This window comes from Ochotona curzoniae, unplaced genomic scaffold, assembly GCF_017591425.1.
Source record: "Ochotona curzoniae isolate NIBS_2020 unplaced genomic scaffold, NIBS_Ocur_1.0 contig_2754, whole genome shotgun sequence".
NCBI lineage: Eukaryota > Metazoa > Chordata > Mammalia > Lagomorpha > Ochotonidae > Ochotona > Ochotona curzoniae.
The window spans coordinates 16,679,198-16,695,944 of NW_024465582.1; the positions used below are offsets into that span (position 1 = coordinate 16,679,198).

The window sequence follows — 16,747 nt, forward strand, 5'->3', positions numbered from 1 at the left end:
GTCTGGATGTTTTCTGATTTTTGCTTTATTTTGTTTTATATATCGTCTACCTCTCCTTTCAGTGAGTTCACATTCCATGCTCTAAAAGCCAGGAAAGTCGGAGGATTAGAAATCCTTACAACTCATTTTGAAAGAGTGATTGTTTCATCTCTTATTTCTTCCTCTTAACTACAAAACAAAGGCTGTAGGCTAGAGTATTTGTAAGATGCTCTTCCACACATGTATTTATGATTTTATCCCAAGTGAGATAATTATATCAAGTACAGCTATCATGTTAGAGTAGGTGAAAGAGTCTTTAATATATGCAGATGACAGTATGTAAGCTTGCTTGAATAACATTGTTGTCCTTATTTCTTTTAAGAAATTTTTGCCAAGCTAGAGTTAATTAATAAAACCAAATAAAATATTTTGTATTCTAAGAAATTGGTTGTATTTGGCAAGTATATAAATGTTTAAACATGCAGTTACACTGTTTAAGAGAAAAACTATTGAATTAAGGAAAAATGTTTAGAGCTAGGTAAAAGTAATTAATATCCAAACATAGTTTTATTTTACAATTTATTGAGTTCTAATTTATATTATACATGATATGTATAATATATATAATGTAAAGTTTATCATAAGTGTATAACTCAACAGTTTTTGGTATTAGAACTTCTTTACTTCCATAATTTTCCTCACGTCTTTGTAGGCTGTGCCCAATCATAACACCACTTCTGTATTTCAAGACCAATCTACTTTTTTGCCTTTTACATTATTTACATCTGCTTTCTTTCTCTTGGCATGCTTTGAGATTCATCCATGGAATAGCATGTTTCAATTCTTAATTTCTTTTAGCTGAATGATATTTTGTTGTATTGACATACTTTTTTTGGTTGTATACTGGTTGGTAAGTTGACATTTCCAATTTTGATTGTTGTGAATAAGGTCTTTGATCTATTTGCATTACTTTTTACGCATGAAGTGAGATAACGGTCTATTCATTTTTTACATATATATATTTCCAATTGTCTGCAAATCATTTGTTGACAGAATTGTCCTTTGTCTCGGTGAATTGTTTTGCCATTCTTGTGCAAAGCAGTTCTTTTCATTTTCAATCCTCATATCTCATTCTGTTGCTGAGCATCTGGATTACTGAAGATTCAAACTAAGGTTTTAAATTGGGTGTTAGAAATCTGCCAACTTTGATACTTTGTTTTGAAGTTGCTTTCCTTCTTCTGATTCTGTTTTATTTCCGTGTAAAATCAATAACACTTGTTTCAATGTAAAAGACAGTGGGGGAGTTTGAAAAGAGCTGTGTTGAATCCATGTTTCCGTTCAAGAACCATTGCCATATTAATAGTCATTCCTTGAGTATCAGCTGTGTAGACCTTGATTCTCACCATGCTTTGTGACTGTATACATTAACTTTTTTTTTTTTTTAGTTTCTAAATCCCGAACTCTTAAAAAAATTATTTATTAATATCATTGAGATTCTGTTTTGATCATATTTACTTTAATTTTGTTCTTGCTAGAATATAGAAAATACAATTGATTTTGGTTTATTGATCAATAAGATTTAGGGCAAATCTTACTTCCTGTAATCTTGCTAAGCTTGTTTATTGCTTTTAGTAGTTTTTGGTGGTCCCTTAGGATTTTACACTTACAAAATGATGTCATTTGATAATGAGCAGTTTCAATAGTCTCAATCTTTATGTAATTTCTGTAGTTTATTTTGTTAGGTTTTAAAATTTGTTTACAGTCTTTTGGTGTTGCTGCACAAGCCACAACTTACAGGGCAGTATTTAGTAAAAGCAGTAAGACAGATGTCCTTTCATTGCTACTGATATGGGAGGCCAGTTAGCTGTAGACTTTGTGAATGCCTTTTATTAGGTTGAAGATCTTTCAGTTCTTAAGTTCTGAGCGTTTTTGTAATGAATGGGTTGTGTGAAATGTCTGTTGAAATGATCATTGTTTTAGTTCTTTGTTAATAGTATGCTTTGCATTGATTTCTTACTAGTTAATCAAATTTGCGTTTTAAAATCAATCCCACTTGGTCAAAATATATTATCTTTTTTTATATGTTTCTAGATTTTGTTTGCTAGTATTCTTTAAAAAAAAAAAGATTTATTTTTATTGAAAAGGCAGATATACAGAGAGGAGAGACAGAGGAAGATCTTCCATTTGATGATTCACTCCCCAAGTGAGCACAACGGCTGATGCTATGCCAATCCAAAGCCAGGAACCTTTTCCAGGTCTCCCACGTGGGTGCAAGGCCCCAAAGTTTTGGGTCATCCTCAACTGCTTTCCCAGGCCACAGGCAGGGAGCTGGATGGGAAGCGGGGCTGCTGGGATTAGAACCAGTGCCCATATGGGATCTCGCGCCGGGCCCTTCCTGCCTACTTTTTAAAGATCTCCCCACTCCTCACACCTTTCTATTGTATTAATTCTGGAATGAAATTTGCAATTTGAAATTTCTTAAACATTTCATGCAATTTCATGCTTATTTGCCTTTGTAGCTGCTTTTCACTAGACCCAAAGCACCATTTCCATTTTCTTCCTGCACCTGGGTTTCAAAATTTGTTACACGTGACATCTCTGAACCCACTTAGTCCCCGAATCAACAGTAGTAATAACATCATTAGGAAAAATTGTTAGAAATGAAAATTGTTGGGTAATATCCCAATAGTCTTTAGAGACCATGAGTTACACATTAGCTAGCAAATACTAGAATCACCTGAAAGATTACAGTGCCAGAGCTAGGACCAGAACCCAGTCACCCCCAAAAATGGGCATATGTGTCTTAACTGGTGTCTTAAACTGCTAGAAAAAGATGTACAGAGAATCAGGTAACCCTTCACTTACCTCCCCTAATCACAAAATTTCAAATTACCATAGTTTTAAAATCAGAGTTTAGACATGGATACAATCCAAGATCTTGTTTACCAGCTGTCTATGCTTTCCTGATAGTTGAGGATGGAATGCTCTATTGTTTTACTATTCATGTAGTCACATGTAACCACCACCATTTTCAGCATAAAGAGCTGTTCTGACACTGTAAACTTCATTCCCTTGTACCAAGTTATTGTAGCCATGCATTTCCAACACCATCTTTAACAATTGAAGCAACATTTGTTCTCCATCTCTAGAATATTATTAATTCAAGGATGTTACATAAGTGGAATTCTAGTCTGTATCCTTTTCAAACTGGCATTTTTCCATTCAGCATAAATTTCTTGAGGCCATCCAAGTTGACATATGCACCAATAATTCTGTTTTGTTGTTGAGTAGTATTCTATGGAATGATTCTTGGAATAAAGGATATTTGGGCTTTTTCCAGTTGTTACTATTGCATTTGAAGATATGGTGACCCTTCCTACAGGTTTTTGCCTGAGTGCTAGTTTTCTTTTGTAAATATTCAAGAGTATGCAGTTGCCTTTCTACTTAGCATTTAATTTATCTTTTATTTTTAATTATATTTTTGACAATCCTTACATAGTTAATTAGGGTAAAAGGTTCAAGGGCTATGGGGAAGTGGGTAACACTATTATTTTCATATTGTTTCCTTCATATATCTGAGGCAAAGGGGGATATAGAGGGAGAAGACCCACCCAGTTTCCCACCCACCCCAAGTCCCAGATGTGGGGCATGCTCTGAGATACTTGCTCAAGTGGTTTCATGAATTGCTACCGATCTTGCCACTCCAAGCATGATGAGGTCGTTGAAGAATCCCCTGATTGACACAATCCCTCATAGAGTCTCCATTTGTCCAGTATTTCACTGCCAACAAATAGCTGAAGTGGTTGATTGACTTGTTCTGTCTTACCTTTGTTAGGGATCTGAGTCCGGCATTTCGATTGGGGATATCCCCAAAGAAATGTTGAGGTATTCCCAGTCCAGGTTCTTGTGTGTTCTAGCAAGCACAGGGACTGGCACAGAATTTATCTTTTTTTTAAGGATTTATGTTTCTTAGAAAGATTGACAGGAAGGAGAGACAGAAAGATCTTCTGTCCAGTATAAAAAGTTTTGCTTCCTTCTTGTCTCATTAGTTCATTTGATTGAGAGGCAGACAGACGTGATAGAGAAACAGCTCCCAATCACTGAGCTAATCCCAGATACCCAAAATGACAGACATGGATCTAGCCTGCCAAAGCTGGGAGCTGCAGGAATTCATTCCAGTTCTCCCACATTAGTGGTTGGAACACAGCTATTTGAGCCACTACCACTGTCTTCCAAGTTTGTTTGAAGTAGCTAGAAGTTAAGAACCAGCGCAGTTTTGGAGCAAGAGCCCATCATGGAACTCAAGCATTAAAAAATGGGATGTGGACCACTTCACTACTGTTTCAGTCTCCAAACTAAACCACCCTGTTGTTTCAGTTGTGTAAGAATTCACGTATTAAAACATTTGAGAAATCTTTCCATTTCTCTTTTGTACTTCGGTTTCATCAAGGAAATTTAAAGTTCCCTGTAAGATAGTTTCTTTTGCAATCTTATACAGTCAGTGAATTATGACATTTAGAGATGCAAGAATTTGTCTACGGCCATACCACCCTGAACACGCCCGATCTCGTCTGATCTGGGAAGCTAAGCAGGGTCGGACCTGGTTAGTACTTGGATGGGAGATGCAAGAATTTACTAGTTATATCACAGTGTTTTGGTACCTGTTATCCCATCTTTTATACCCTTCCCCCCAACCATACCCTATTTACCATTCTAAGTTCAAAGATTTCTTTTTGAAAGATAACATGGTATCTGTTTTTCTGTGTATGTCTTCTCTTAAAATAATGATTCCCAGTTCCATTTTTCTTGCTGTAATTTTAGATCTCAGTTTCCCATGTTTGAACTCTATTGTGTATCTCTGTACGTTTTGTGTAATATGTGTGTGTGTATGTATATGTATACACACACATGTTCCTTATCCATTCATCCATTGGTGGACACCAGCTTGATTCTATAGCTTGACTGTTGTGAGTGGTGCTGCATTGAACATGAAAGTGCAACTATCTTTTTCAAATGCTGATTTCATTTCCATTACATTTGTAGAACTGGGATGGCTGGTTCATAGAGCTATGATATATTTTTAGTTTTCTGGGGAACTTTCTTATAGTTCTCCGTAATGACTATACTAGTATACATTCCCACTAACTGTATATGAAGAAGGTTCCCTTTTCTGCATGTCTATGCAAGTGTTTATTTTCTTCTTGGTAGTAGCCTGTTCAAGTGCAATGAGATGGTATCTCATCATGGTTTTGTTATTGAGCATTTATTCATTTACTTGGTGGCCATTTGTATTTCTTTAGAGAAATGTCTGTTCAGGTCCTTTGCACATTTCTTGGTTGGGTTTGTTTCTTGGTTTTTTTGTTTTTGTTTTTGTTTTTGTTTTTTGAGAGGTAGGGGGTTGATTTTTTTTTCCTTCAATTCCTCAAAGATTCTGTATATGAATTATTTGTCAGAGGACTAGTTTGTAGGTATTTTCTCACATCCTGTTAATTAGTCTGATTTTTTTGCCTTTTTTTGATTACTGGTTTTTGCTGTGCAGAAGCTTCTGTTTGTCTAGTTTTGCTTTTGTTGCTTGTGTTTTTGTGGTTTTATCCTAAAAACTGCTGACTATATCCACTACTTGAAGTAGCTTTAGGTCTTATGTTCAGATCCTTGATCTACTTCTAGATTATATTTATGTAGGATGCAAAGTAAGGGGTGATCTTCTGCATATGAGTATCCAATTTACCTAGCATCGTGTACTGGAGAGACTGTTGTTATCCAGTGTATGTTTTTGGCACCTTTATGGAGAATTACTTGGCCTTAGATGTTTGGATTTGTTTTGGATAGCTCTTTGTATCTGTGTTTCTGTTTATACACCAGTATCATGCTATTTGTTACAGTTGTGTATTTTAGAATCAAGTATTTTGGTGCTCCAACATTATTACTATTTTTTTTATTCAAGACTGCTTTGGATATTTGGCCCTTTTTTGTTTCCATGTGAATTTAGGATTATTTTTTCATGTTCAAAGAACAATGTCATTGGTTTTGGTTTTTAATGAGCAGCTCCTTGATCTGTAAATGACTTTGAGAGGTACGTTTTAATGATGTACTTCCAATCTGTGAACACGGATATTCTTTTCTTCTTTATATCTCTTAAGTTCCTTGTTTAGCATTTTGTAATTTTCATTGTAAAGATCTTTCATATACTTAGCTAAATTTACTCCAAGTTACTTTATTTTTTGTAGCTACTGTCAGTGAGATTACTTTTATAATTTCTATTGTGGCAAGTTTGTTATTGGTGTATAAAAAGGATACTTTTTTTGTATGTTGGTTTTGTATTCTGCAATTTTACTGAATTCATTAACCTATTTATCTACAAACAAATAACTTGACAAAGTGCCCTTCCTGTTGTGTGCCTTTCATTTCTTTATGTTTCCTAATTACTTTAATTGAGAGTAGATAATCTTGTCACATTCCAGATCTTAAAGGAAATGCTTATGCGCTCTCCATACAGTATGATGTTGACTGTGGGGTCATCATGAATGGACTTTATTATGTTGTGATATATTCTTGCTACACCTACCTTGTTCAGGGTGTTTAATCATGGATGGATGTTCAGTTTTGTCAAATGCTCTTTCTACACCTGTTGATGATCATATCCGTCCTTCATTTTGCTGCTGTGACATTTTGTTTATAGATTTGTGTTTCAGTCCATCTCTGTAACCCTACGATAAATAAATCACACTTGATCACAGTGAAGTTCTTTTGGAGTTTGATTTGCTAGCGATTTTTTGAGAATTTTGCATACATGTTCATAAATGTTGGTGCTATAGGTTATTTTTGTTTCTATATCATTGTTTAGCGTTTGGAATCAAGATAGTCCTGGCCTTGTAGATTGAATTTGGGAAGGATTCCATCTCAGTTTTCTGGAACACTTTGGTTGGATTTGACAAATTATCTGGTTCTTTTGTTCTCCTTTCTTAGAAGACTTTGTATGATTGATTTGATATTTAACTTGTTTCCAAGTTGAGGCTTTCTGAGCATAGTTATTACGAACATTTGTATACAAGCCTTTTATGAATATATGCTTCAGTATTTTTGAATAGATATTATAAATAAGAGTAAGATATTTAAAAATAAGAGCATTAATAAATGAAATAGAAAACAACCTTATAATGAATGAACCAAAGTCCATTCTTTTTAAAGTTATCTTTACTTATTATTAAATTTATATCTGTTTTTTTTATTTATTTGAAATGGCTGCAAGGCCCAGAGCTTCTTCTGGTTCCCATTTTTAGAATCCAAGCACTTGGGCCATCTGCTTTTCTAAGTGTACTAGCAGGGAACTGGAACGGAGTGGAGCGTGCAGGACTTGAACCAGTGCCCACTGCATCCCAAGTCGAGACCCCACCTGCTGTACCACAATGCCAACCCCCCAAATCCATTCTTTAAATTTTAATGTAATTGAAAAGTGCATACTAAAACTAATTTTAAAAATCACAGACTGCAAGCCAACAATATGAGAAACGAAAGAGCCAATTGCTATAGAAGCCACAATATTCAAATATTAATAAGGTAATTTTATGGTCTTACTCAAGCTCATTTTTAAAACAGAAGAAGGAATGATTTTCACTTTGTCTTACATGGTTGGCATAACGATATCAAACATCAGGATGTGGCATGATGACTCAATTGGCTAATCCTCTACTTGAGAGTTCCAAGATCCCTTATAGGTGTTGGTTTGTGTCCCGCTGCTCCACTTCCCTCTAACTCCCTGCTTGTGAACTGGGAAAGCAGTGGAGAATAGCCCAAATGTTTGGGACCCTATATCCACATGGGACACCCAGACTGGCTCCTGGTTTCAGGTCGGGTCAGCTCAGTTCAACTCAGCTCAGCTCATTGTAACCACTTGGGGAATGAACCAGTGGATGGAAGATCATTATATCTTCTTCTCTCTGTAAATCTGCCTTTCCAAACAAGATTAAATAAGTCTTAGAAGAAAAAGAAGTAAAGGATGAAAAATAGAATCATTGCCTTAAATAAAAAACATTCCTCAAAGTCCAACATTTGGGCCCAGCATAGTAGCCTCACAGCAGAAGTCCTCACCTTGCAAGCACCAGAATCCCATAGGCACTGGTTCTAATTCCGGCAACCCCTCTTCCCAACCAGCTCCCTGCTTGTGGCCTGGGAAAGTAATTGAGGATGACCCAAAGGCTTGGGACCCTGCACCCTCGTGGGAGATCTGGAGGAGGCTCCTGGCTCCTGGCTTCAGATCGGTGCAGCACCAACCATTGTGGTCACTTGGGAAGTGAATCAATGGACGGAAGATCTTCCTCCCTGTCTCTCCTCCTCTCTGTATATCTGACTTTCCAATAAAAATAAAATCTTTCAACATTTATTCAAGATAAAAGCTCTCAGTGGATGAAGACTTTATCTGATATAATTTTTTAAAATTTTACAGTTAGATCATATGTAATGGTGAAATACTGTGGATGCAAGGAAAGGATACTTGTTGTCAAGCTACTAATCATATTTGTACTTTAATATTCAAATTTGTGTGATACCACTATATGTCTTATGTTTAAGAAGTAATGTAACTTGTAATGTTACTGGAAGCAGTAACCTTGGCTTTTTCCATAAGAAAATAGCAAAAGCACAGCACATTCCACCCAAAGTAAGTAGACAGAAGGAAGGAAAAAAAAAAAAAAGATGTAGCCAGAAAACAGGGAACTAAATGCAGGAAAAGTGTAATCAAAGAAGGTAGTATTAGATTCTTTAAAAAAAGTGGATGAAATTGACCAAAAGCACTGTAGGATGGGCAATGCTCAAGTTTACCAGCATTCAGTGTCATCTATGAGATAGATGACTGTATTATATATACATAAAAGATGGGAGATACTATGTATTAAGCCTGTAATTTTGATAACTCAGATATAATGAGCAAACACTGAGAGACATGAAATGATGATATTCATTAATATAAATAGATAATCTCAATAACCCTTTACTTAGTAAAGAAATTAAATTTATAATTTAAAGCTTTCTCACAGTGAAGAGTGAAGGCTCACATAGCTTTATTGGTGAATTCCCTGGATGTTTAAACAAAAATCAACACCAAAGGAAGACAGACTTTGTCTCAAAAATTGTCTGGAACACTACTATCATATTCCCAGCAGTTTCGTAAACTATGACAGGATCATTTTTTAAGGTTTGTTTATCGGAAAGGCAGAGAAACAGACAACCTTCCAACTGCTGTCTCATGCCTCACCCACATATCCCAAAGAGACAAAACTTCAAGTCTGAAGCTAGTAGCCAGGGTCTCCATCCTGGCCTGTCATGTGAGCGGAAGGAACCGGAATACTTCAGTGTCATGAGCTACCTCCTGGAGTGCCTCGTTTGTAGGAAGTTAGCTAGATCGAAGGGGGTGCTCCAATCAGGCTTTCTTGTGCAGAGGGCAGGCATCCCAAGCGGTGTGACGACACTTGCCCAGTAAGGTATTTCCAAAACTCATCTGTAACTATTTAGCAGATTAGGGACAGAAAAAAAATGGAAATTTAAGGCAGTGGTATCTAATTGCCTGATCCTTTACAAGGTGACAACAACCAAGACAGTATGGTTGTTGTTATCAAGAAATGTAAATATATTCATCAGAACAGAATAAAGAGCTAAGAAATAGAATTGCTGTTTTACAACAGTGCAAAGACAATACAGTGCAGAAAGGCTACTCTTTAGCTAGCGGTGTGGAACAATTTTAAAATCACATTCCAAAAGGAAAAAAATCAAACTTGTTCCATAACTTGCACTGCATATAAAAGTAAACTTAAATTGATTTTAGATATCAATAGAAACGTAGAACTTCTAGAAAAATAGGATAGGAACCTTGAGAATTTGGGTTAAACAGAAGTTTCTTATGTAATACCAAAGAAAATAAGACAATAAATTAATAAAGTAGAGTTACATTAAAAGTTGATCTTCAGGGCCCAGCGAGGTGGCCTCGTGGCTTAAATCCTGGTCTTGAATGTGCCCGGATCCCATAAGATTACTGTATCTAATGCCGGCAGCCCCGCTTCCCAACCAGCTCCCTGCCTGTGGCCTGGGAAAGAAATAAAGGACAACCCAAAGCCTTGAGACCCTGCACCCACGTGGGAGACCTGGAGGAAGCTCCTGGCTCCTGGATTGGCTCAGCTCCAGCTGTTGCGGTAACCTGGGGTGTGAACCATTGGACAGAAGACCTTCCTCTCTGTGTCTTCTCCCCTCCTTTATAAATCTAAAGACTTATTTTTTTTTTAAAGATTTATTTTTTATTATTTTTTCATTGGAAAGGTGGATATACAGAGAGGAGAGACAAAGAGGAAGAGCTTCCGTCCGATGATTCACTCCCCAAGTGAGCGCAACGGTCAATGCTATGCCGATCCGAAGCCAGGAGCCTCTTCCGGGTCTCCCACGCGGGTGCAGGTTCCCAAAGCTTTGGGCCGTCCTCGACTGCTTTCCCAGGCCACAGTCAGGGAGCTGGAAGGGAAGCGGGGCTGCCAGGATAGAACCGGCGCCCATATGGGATCCCGGGCGTGCAAGGGGAGGACCTTAACCACTGCTGCCACCGCGCCGGGCCCAAAATAAATAAATCTTTTTTTTTTTTAAAAAAAAGGTTGATCTTCAGCTCTTTAAAAAATAATGGAAATTTTTAAAAAATGATAATTGTAAGAGAACCCAACTTGAGGAGAACCTAGAATCGCATGCTGTTGTGCAGTAACAGGTATAGAATTACTCACAAAGGAAATTGTGATCAACTCTGAATGCTAGCTAAATCCCTGGGGATCTGAGGCTTGTCTGTTGAATTTTTTAATGTTAGTTTTATTCCTAACCAGTAAGACGTTTGGTGGAATGATAAGAATTTTAAAGTATATGTTGTGGGTATTGAAATAACTAATTCTCTACCTCCAAGCACCAGGATCCCATTTGGGTACCAGTTTGGTGTACTGGTTGCTCTACTTCCCATCCAGCTCCCTGTTTCTGGTCTGGGAAAGCAGCAGAGGATGGCCCAAGGGCTTGGGCCCTTGCACCCACGTGGGAGATCAGGAAGAGGCTCTTGGCTCCTGGCCTACTCCTGGCTCAGTATAGGGGATTGAACCAACAGATGGAGGAGCTTTGTGTTTCTGTCAATCTGCCTTTCCAGTATAAACAAATCTTTTTGACATGTTATGGGTTGAACAGCACAAGAAGTTGAGATGAATATAGACAACTGAATGAAGCTGAATGCTGTGAGAAGGAGCAGAATAATTAAGCGACTGTTGGAGATGGATTTAGGATTCATAAGTTTTTTGCTTTGTTTTTATTGAGAAGGGATTTAGCAGCATATAGGTAGCTTATGCTAGCTGGAATGATTTTGTAAGTGGGAAAACTCTGTGCAGAAGAGTAGAGATTTTAAAATGCTGTCTTTGAATAGGTTAAAGCAGAATGGAATGGATATGCAAATTATGCATAAATAATCCAAGGTTTGGGCTATTTTTTATGTTTAGCTTTTTCTAAGTTACTCTTTCAAGTATTCTAATTAATAATCTTCACTAGTTGAAAGTATTTCCTAAAGTATCTGAAGCGTATGTCATTTTCATACTAAGTCTTTGTGTATGCAAGTTTTTTCACAATGCAAAAGAAAAATGTATCTGTATGTAAATGAAGTTTTACACATATTTTTTCTTTGCTAGCAATGCTGAACAACCAGTTTCAAAGAATCCACCTAACTTTTGATGTATAGACTTTAGAAAATTTGTATTTCTGGTTTTTCCATTATTTACAGTAGTTGAATGTGTGCCCTCTTGTGGCTAATTTAGTAATTTTCATTTTGGTAGGTGTTTGGTTTTTTTTTTTTTTTTAAGATTTATGAGTAAATAATTTGCAAATGTTGTTTTGGCCATATTTGAGCTTTGATCTTAATAATGAAACTTTTTAAAATCTAGACCTCAGTTATAAAGAAGCTGATTATCTTTGCATGGTCTGCTGTTCTGTAGGACATAACATATACAATACACTCTTAATTCTTGTTAGGGGCTTGAAGATGGGCTGTTTGCAGTGTATAAGAGAGGAGATACAGAATTTGTTTAGCTATTTGAAGGGGTAGCTGAGGAACCCCAATAATACTGAAATTTGAAATGTTCCTCCTTGACCTTTTTGTAAAGAAATACTTAAATGATTGAATTCCTGGGCTTAGATCTATTTCTGATACAGTTTGTATTTTTGCATATTGTGATGTTGGAGTTTCTGTACCGACTCTGCTGGCCTAATTGTACAATCCACTGAGACTACCTGAAGAGAGGTGAGATTTTGTTAAAGTCAGCTCATATGAAGTACCTATGAGGGCTGTCTGTGGCTCTGTGGATTAAGCCTCCTGCTGTGGTGCCTATATACCATGTGAGCTGAGCTCTGGTTTGAGTCCTGGCTGTTTGATTTAGAAACCAGCTGTCCCCAAAGGCACCTTGGACCCTGCCATCCATGTGGAGACCCAGATGGAGCTCTGGCTTCTGGCTTGCAAGCCACCGCAGGCCATTTGGGGAGTGAACAAAAAGCTTGTCTGAAATATCTTTACTGATATTTTGATGATTTGAATTGTTTTTTTCTTTCTGCCACACACCTACATACTGGTGTAGGTATTTCTCAGTTTTACATCTTTTAGACATGTGGCATTATACAATTTATTTAGAGACATCTGAATTCAAATCCCATTTCTCTGTGCTATTTACACGAAGTATTTAGTTACATTTTTACCTTTGCAAAACAGTGATAATCTTTACAACCTTCTGATATATACAACTTTTATCACTTAAGTGCTAAAATAAAATTTGTGCTACAATATTGTCTCTTGCCTATATCATGTATTATCTGAGTAACCCTTATCAGAAATGCTTAGAATCACAAGTATTTCAGATTTCCAGATTTTAGAGTGTTTGCATGTCCCTGATCAGATTGGACACAAGTCTAAATGCAGGATTTGTTTTTCATACAAACCTTACAGGCATAACCTGAAGGTCATTTTAGGAAGTCCTTTTAGTGCACCTGCACTTTGAGTACAGTGTGTCACACATATTCAGGGAGAGAATTTTCCAATTGTTATGTCATGTAAGTCATAAGAAAATTTCAGATTTTAAACTGTTTCAGATTTCTGATTTTTATGTTAAGGGTATTTAACACATGTAATTGTTATTCCCCAAGGATCGTTTGTATAACTATTATTATAATTGTTTCCAGTTTAGTCAGTTTGTGAGTTTCTAGCTTCCCACATTAGATATTTCCAGCTATTATTAAAGGCTAGTACTGTCGTGTTCTCTTAACGTAACTTTCTGACTCTTGTCTGCTATTCAGTCTTAACTGAAAAATTAAATTTACTTTATCAGCAAATGGAAAAAAATCATAAACTTCATGTACTATGGCCTGAATGTTAGTTTGCTCAACTTGTGTATTATTGTTTAGCACCTAGCGTAATACATTGACATACCAGCTGTGTATCATGTTTCATCATTATTTAAATGTCATAGAAATCAGGTACATATATTAGAACTTTTTTCATTTTTATCAGTTTTTCTGAATTGTTAAGGAATAAGCTAATCATACAAAAAAAGTCCAAGCAATAAAAATAGAAATACATAAAATGAGGAATTCTCCAAATCTCAGAATGCACACCCTCAAAAATCATTGTTACGATTTTCCTAATACAAAGACACACGTGCTCAAGGCTGTTTCCCTTTTCCAAACTATTGACGTTTATTTGCCTGTGCGTGTGTTTAACAATTTCACACAGTAACACACAAGAACTGGGAGTTCATCATCACAAAGAGCTGAATATTACAGAAATGCTAGTGAGTTGTGTTGGATATAGCTCAGCAGGTGCTTACATGGCCAGATGAGTGTAACCTAATGCGCCATTTTAAACTGTTTTCACTATTAAGCATCTTCATTAAAACATGAGAAAAGTAGTAATGTTAAAAAAATGAAATGAAGTATCTTTTCTGGAGAATGTAAAGTGGAATTTAAAGACATTTCAATTATCAGATTAGTGAAACTGCCTGAATGGTTGTGATAGGACGTTACAAAAGAAATGTACATATACCTCTTGAGTTACCACTCTCACTGGAAAGCATGAAAACTAGTACTGGGGCAGACGTAGCTTGACAGAACAGTATCCACCAGCATGTGTGTGGCCTGCTTGGGTTGAACTAGGCTCCTATGCCCATTAACATGTAAGAGATCTGAATGGGAATTGGGATAGACTGGACTGGTCTTCTGTACATACTGGCAAGCACGGGAACCAGGACAGGGGGCAAGCCTAAGGGGGGTTATTGTGGGTCACTCCAACTAGGATGCAGCTTCCACTGGTTTGCATAAGGGCCGAGTGTGTGGTGGGCAGGATCGGGCTGAACTGCAACACCCATGGGATCTTGAAGAAATTAGCGGATTTGGAGCAAAGTATGAATGAGTCTCCTAGGTAGAATGAATGTCTTAAGGAAGTACATATAGATGGGAAAATACAATGAGTTTGGGAGGATCTGATTAAATAAACTTGATTGGAAAAAATGGTTTATGTTAGCAAAGTGATAAGAGTCATGGTTAGGCAACTTAAAGTTAAATGCTGACACTAAAATGTTAATGTGCTTATAAAATGGGAGCAAATTAATAGTTTTTGTGCAGTTTAATTGAATATTCCTGTCTTTTAACAATACAGCCAAATAATTAAAAAGTCACTAGAAGTAGGTTGCTTTTGAGTTTTACTACTTGCTGTTTTAGGTACTTCAAATTCCCCATCAGCTAATTGCCTCATCAATGAAATATAGAAAACACAACCTACCTTACTGAATTGTTGTAAGGCCTAATTGCATTCATGTGTGTAAAGCACCTGACATGGTTTAAGTGATACATAGATCGTGACTATTATCGTTATATAGGTTGAGCAGCAAAAGCAGACATTTTTAATTTTTATAGTAATTGAGCATTTCCATAATGGTATTGTATTTAACATTTTTCCACAAATAATTATTTTTTGTGTGTTTCAGTGCTTGGGAAATGGGAAGTAATGACAGCTGGCACCTGAACTAAATACTTTTATAGGCAACACCATTCCAGAACTTCAGGATGAATGGGGATATGCCCCATGTCCCCATCACTACTCTTGCGGGGATTGCTAGTCTCACAGATCGTAAGTTTGACTATACTTTAAGTTGAAATGTGTGTTAATGCCTTTTAGTGAAGCTATTATAAAATGATTAGCAAGGTTGTAATTAACAGAAAATTGTTAAAATTTCTAATTTTGAGTGACAAACATTATTGCCTTTGATTTTTTTTGAGATATGTATGAAAGTAGCAAAATTAGTGTTGCCAGCCAGTTACAGTTAAACCTTTAATTTTGTGTTTCCTCATAAAGACCATTAAAAATTGTATGTGTTTGATAAATGATCTTATATGATAAACAGATAAATGCAAAAGTAAGCACTGAAGGTTACATAAATCTATAAGATAAATTGAAGCATGAGTTTTCTTAATAGAAATTTGTGTAGAATGTTTAAAAAAAATTTGCAATGGCTCAATGACGAAAGCCTCACCTTGCACGCACCAGGATTCCATAAGGGACCCAGTTTCATGTCCTGCTTACTCTACTTCCCATCCACCTCCCTGCTCGTGGAAGTTCATGGGAAAATAAAACTTAAGACAGATTTATTCTGATGTAAAGTAATTTTGAAATCCATGCACACTTTTCTATAATATTCATTTTCATTAATTTCATGAAGATCCTTCACTATAGTTTGATTCCAAAACACTGAACTGGAGTAAAAAATCTCATTAGGTTACTTTCTCCAAATCTTTATTTTGAAGCCACATAACCTGTGCAGTATTATACAAAAATCATTGTGCAATGTCATCACTTTCTACCCTTCTTTTTTATGCAATTCTTTCCCTTTATATTCAGGTAGAATGATGAAGGTAGATTTTGCACCATTACCAAGGTGAAAGAATTCCAAGAGCCTTAAACAATCATAAAAGACTAGCAGTATTGTAAATTTTTAAAGTATCTAAGTAGGCTGTTGATACCCATGAGAAATAAACATCCAAAATAAACATCAGTAAGAAATTAGATAGGTTCACTTGTTAAACTTTCTTCTTCAAAAGATAGTTTGTTACCATTTTAAAAAACTTTTTTAAAGATTTGTTTTATATCTGTTAGAAAGGCAGACACACACAGTGAAAGAGAGACAGATAAAGATATTCAGTCCACTGGTTCACTCCTTAAGTGGCCACAATGGCTGTAGCTGTCTGATCTGAAGCCAGGAGCTTCTTCAGGGTCTCGCACACAGGTGCAGGGTCCCAAGGCTTTGACCTATCCTCTACTGCTTTCCCAGGCTACAAGCAGGGAGCTGGATGGGAAGTAGGGCAGCTGGGACACAAACTGACACCCATTTGGGATCCTGGCACTTGGCGGTATAGGATTAGTCAGTTGAGCCACTGCATTGACCCTCCTCCATATTTTTTTTTCCTGTATATATAAAACCTATAATGTGTTGGGGCCGAGCAGCGTGATAATTATACTGTGTGCATGACTAGAAATTAATCCCCAAACAAAGACACCTGACATTTTAGTTTTCTTAATGATAAATTTATGGACAAATGCACAAATTTTCATTAGGTGATGAGACAATAAATAGCTGAATTTAAGCTCTTCTAGCTTATTTATTTTCTTTCCTTTCAAAATAGATGAAAAGGAAAGAATTGTTGAAGAATTTATATCTGAAACCAGAACTCTTTTCCT

The 16,747-nt window shown here is 36.4% G+C and overlaps 1 protein-coding gene across 3 annotated transcripts in view; it reads left to right on the plus strand.

Moving 5' to 3' along the window:
- Positions 1-16,747, plus strand: part of NIPBL (NIPBL cohesin loading factor) — a 156,787-nt gene that overhangs the window by 47,578 nt on the left and 92,462 nt on the right. For all 3 annotated transcript variants that reach the window (XM_040977470.1, XM_040977471.1, XM_040977472.1), the window contains exon 2: positions 15,000-15,142. In XM_040977470.1, coding sequence (XP_040833404.1) covers positions 15,079-15,142 — 64 coding nt within the window. In that variant the 5' untranslated portion in view covers positions 15,000-15,078. The remainder of the gene's footprint in view (positions 1-14,999; positions 15,143-16,747) is intronic.